At 40.6% G+C, this 5,000-nt stretch overlaps 1 protein-coding gene across 1 annotated transcript in view; it reads left to right on the top strand.

The window, feature by feature from the left end:
• LOC114546171 (GTPase IMAP family member GIMD1-like) overlaps positions 1-1,366 on the top strand; it is a 3,569-nt gene extending 2,203 nt beyond the window's left edge. The window contains exon 3 of the mRNA XM_028564858.1: positions 1,091-1,366. Coding sequence (XP_028420659.1) covers positions 1,091-1,366 — 276 coding nt within the window. The remainder of the gene's footprint in view (positions 1-1,090) is intronic.
• Positions 1,367-5,000: the final 3,634 nt, after the last annotated feature.

Here is a 5,000-nt window from a genome sequence, read left to right as displayed (position 1 = left end):
AACGTTGTGTGCTCTGCATTGTGTGTATGTTGTGTGTTCTGCGTTGTGTGTATGTTGTGTTCTGCGTTGTGTGTATGTTGTGTGTTCTGCGTTGTGTGTATGTTGTGTGCTATGCGTTGTGTGTACATTGTGTGTTCTATGCCATTGTGTATGTTGTGTGCTCATGCTAGTGTAACGTTGTGTGTTGTGTGGTGTGTGTATGTTGTGTTCTGCGTTGTGTGTATGTTGTGTGTTCTGCGTTGTGTGTATGTTGTGTGCTATGCGTTGTGTGTACATTGTGTGTTCTGCGTTGTGTGTATGTTGTGTGCTATGCGTTGTGTGTACATTGTGTGTTCTGCGTTGTGTGTATGTTGTGTGCTCTGCGTTGTGTGTAACGTTGTGTGTTGTGTGGTGTGTGTATGTTGTGTTCTCTGCGTTGTGTGTATGTTGTGTATTCTGCGTTGTGTGTATGTTGTGTGCTCTGCGTTGTGTGTAAAGTTGTGTGTTCTGCGTTGTGTGTAACGTTGTGTGTTGTGTGTAACGTTGTGTGTAACGTTGTGCGTTGTGTGTAACGTTGTGCGTTATGTGTAACGTTGTGTGTTGTGTGTAACGTTGTGTGTAACGTTGTTTGTTGTGTGTAACGTTGTGTGTAGCGTTGTAACGTTGTGTGTTGTGTGTAACGTTGTGTGTAACGTTGTGCGTTGTGTGTAACGTTGTGTTGTGTGTAACGTTGTGTGTTGTGTGTAACGTTGTGTGTTGTGTGTAACGTTGTGTGTAACGTTGTGTGTTCTGTGTTGTGTGTAACGTTGTGTGTTGTGTGTAACGTTGTGTGTTGTGTGTTGTGTGTAACGTTGTGTGTTTTGTGTAACGTTGTGTGTTGTGTGTAACGTTGTGTGTTGTGTGTAACGTTGTGTGTTGTGTGTTGTGTGTAACGTTGTGTGTTTTGTGTAACGTTGTGTGTTGTGTGTAACGTTGTGTGTTGTGTGTAACGTTGTGTGTTGTGTGTAACGTTGTGTGTTGTGTGTTGTGTGTAACGTTGTGTGTTGTGTGTAACGTTGTGTGTTGTGTGTAACGTTGTGTGTTGTGTGTAACGTTGTGTGTTGTCGTTCAGGCTCTCTTCGGCCCAGCATGGCGTCGTCATGCTCTGCTGGTCCTTACCCACGCCGACCGCCTGAAGGAGGCGGGCCTTCAGACATCCGTCTACCTCACGCAGGCCAGCGATTGGCTGAGAGCTCTGGCCGAAGAGGTGGGGGGAGGAGTCACGTTCTTGGACAACAGCCGCGATTGGCCGACGGTCAGAGGGCGGCCGCTGAGAGACCGTCTGCTCCTCCTATCGGCCAGGAACCATCACACAACTCTGGTGGTCCGAACGGGAAATACACACTGATACACACACACACTCACACACACACACACACACACACACACACTGACACACACACACACTCACTCACACACACACTCACACACTCACACACTCACACACTGACGGCTTTTTTATATCAGAAATATTGGTTTCTTTGAACTAAAATGCCCCAAAAAGTAAAAAATAACATGGATACACACACACACACACACACACACACACACACACACACACACACACACAGATAGACACACACACACACACACACACGTAGACACACACTCACTCACACACACAAACACACATACAGACACATAGACACACACACACATACACACACAAACAAACACACACACTCACACACGCACATAAAAACACAGACAGACACATAGACACACACACACACACAGAGAGACAGACACACACACACACACACACACACACACACACACACACAGACAGACACATAGACACACAGACACACACACACACACACACATACACACACAAACACACACACACAAACACACACACAGACACATAGACACACACACATACACAGAGAGACACACACACACACACACACACACAAACAAACACACACGCACATAAAAACACAGACAGACACATAGACACACACACATACACAGAGAGAGACAGACACACAGACACAAACACACACACAGACAGACACATAGACACACACACACACACACACACACAGACAGACACATAGACACATACACAGACAGAGACACACACACACACACACAAAACACACACACACACAGAAAGTTCTCTTGGCCCTTAACGAACTGGGTCTATTTCTACTTCCTAAGTTTGTGTAATTTCGTTGGGGGAGACACTAACGAGAACATGAGGTCATGCTCTGATCCACCGGGAGATTTTGGGTTTTCTATCGTCCATAACTTTCAAACAGCTGGTTTGCTACACTTTGTTTATTTGTGTCTGCATATTTCTCCTTAAAATCACCAACAGTTAGCGTTAGATTATACCTCATTTGCAGTGTGCTCTACTGATTATTTATTTCATAATTTATCGATTCATCCTGATGCTTGTATGTCACCACCATTGCTGTCTTGTTGTTGTTGTTGTTGTCAATGTGGCTCCCCTCGGGGTAATAAAGCTTTCATTCATTCATTCGTTCATTCATTCATTTGCAAATTCAAGAATAACATTTTCAGAAAACTTGTAAATAGTTTAGTAAATGCAGTTTCATTTGGATGTCTGTTAGTTAAAGGTCCCATGACATGGTGCTGTTTGGATCCTTTTATATAGGCCTTAGTGGTCCCCTAATACTGTATCTGAAGTCTCTTTTATATAGACCTTAGTGGTCCTCTAATACTGTATCTGAAGTCTCGTTTATATAGACCTTAGTGGTCCCTAATACTGTATCTGAAGTCTCTTTTATATAGACCTTAGTGGTCCCCTAATACTGTATCTGAAGTCTCTTTTATATAGACCTTAGTGGTCCCCTAATACTGTATCTGAAGTCTCTTTTATATAGACCTTAGTGGTCCCCTAATACTGTATCTGAAGTCTCTTTTATATAGACCTTAGTGGTCCCCTAATACTGTATCTGAAGTCTCTTTTATATAGACCTTAGTGGTCCCCTAATACTGTATCTGAAGTCTCTTTTATATAGACCTTAGTGGTCCCCTAATACTGTATCTGAAGTCTCTTTTATATAGACCTTAGTGGTCCCCTAATACTGTATCTGAAGTCTCTTTTATATAGACCTTAGTGGTCACCTAATACTGTATCTGAAGTCTCTTTTATATAGACCTTAGTGGTCCCTAATACTGTATCTGAAGTCTCTTTTATATAGACCTTAGTGGTCCCCTAATACTGTATCTGAAGTCTCTTTTATATAGGCCTTAGTGGTCCCCTAATACTGTATCTGAAGTCTCTTTTATATAGACCTTAGTGGTCCCCTAATACTGTATCTGAAGTCTCTTTTATATAGACCTTAGTGGTCCCCTAATACTGTATCTGAAGTCTCTTTTATATAGACCTTAGTGGTCCCCTAATACTGTATCTGAAGTCTCTTTTATATTGACCTTAGTGGTCCCTAATACTGTATCTGAAGTCTCTTTATATAGACCTTAGTGGTCCCCTAATACTGTATCTGAAGTCTCTTTTATATAGAACTTAGTGGTCCCCTAATACTGCATCTGAAGTCTCTTTTAGTTTTAGTGAATCTTTGCTTCAGGTTTGACGTAAACAAGAAAACACTGGAGGACAAAACTGTGGTTTCAAATGTTTTAATCAATAATCAACGGTGATTAAATGAAGTCTGATGAGTTTCTTCTTGTGTTAGCTGACGGCACGATAAAGCCACTTAGTCACACGTGTCAAACTCAAGGCCCACGGGGGACCCAAATCGGGCCCTTTGCAAAAGTTTTGATCCGGCCCCCATATCATTATTCACAATACATTTTGAAACAACTAGTTTTTGTCACTTTTTTTTACAAAGTTTGGGGCGCTTTCTTTCAACGTTTTCGGTCGTTTTTTTGGCTTGTTCTTTGACATTTTTGTCGACCAAAAATGTGAGAAAGACATGCAATAATACAGTCAAAGATCTTTGACTTTTTCCATGACATAAAGCATTAATAAGGGAAAAACTTCCACTAATTAACCCTGACAAGGCACACCTGTGAAGGTAAAACCATTTCAGGTGACTACCTCATGAAGCTCATTGAGAGAACACCAAGGGTTTGCAGAGTTATCAAAAAAAGCAAAGGGTGGCTACTTTGAGGAATCTAAAATATAAGACATGTTTTCAGTTATTTCACACTTTTTTGTTAAGTACATAATTCCATATGTGTTCATTCATAGTTTTGATGCCTTCAGTGAGAATCTACAATGTAAATAGTCATGAAAATAAAAAGGAAACGCATTGAATGAGAAGGTGTGTCACAACTTTTGGCCTTTACTGTAGCTCCGTCTGTTCCGTAAAAGTTAACCCGTGTGTTTTCTTCACCATCGTCCATGAACCATGAAGTCATTCTGGGTCAAAATTGAAAAATGCTCTTTTTTTTTTTTCAATTTTGAAACTTTTTCTTGACATTTGTGTGCGCTTATTTTTATTTCAAAGCGCCCATATTATGCTCATTTTCAGGTTCATAATTGTATTTTGAGGTTGTACCAGAATAGGTTTACATGGTTTAATTTAAAACAATAATTAAAAAACACCATATTTTTTGTTGTACTGCGCATTGCTGCAGCTCCTCTTTTCACCCTGTGTGTTGAGCTCTCTGTTTTAGCTGCAGAGTGAGACATCTTTTCACTTCACAGGTGTGCCTTGTCAGGGTTAATTAGTGGAAGTTTTGTCCCTTATTAATAAAAAAGCAAAGGGTGGCTACTTTGAAGAATCTAAAATATAAGACATGTTTTCAGTTATTTCACACTTTTTTGTTAAGTGCATAATTCCATATGTGTTCATTCATAGTTTTGATGCCTTCAGTGAGAATCTACAATGTAAATAGTCATGAAAATAAAAAGGAAAACGCATTGAATGATACAACTGGTACAACCTCTAAATACAATTATGAACCTGAAAATGAGCATAATATGAGCACTTTAAGTGGTCCTTTGGGTCCTGGTGACCCACAGGACAACACAAGGGTTAACA

This window comes from Perca flavescens, chromosome 19 (assembly GCF_004354835.1).
Source record: "Perca flavescens isolate YP-PL-M2 chromosome 19, PFLA_1.0, whole genome shotgun sequence".
Taxonomy (NCBI): Eukaryota; Metazoa; Chordata; class Actinopteri; order Perciformes; family Percidae; genus Perca; species Perca flavescens.
Note: the sequence above shows the minus strand (reverse complement) of the source record. Positions and strands in the feature narration are given on the sequence as shown.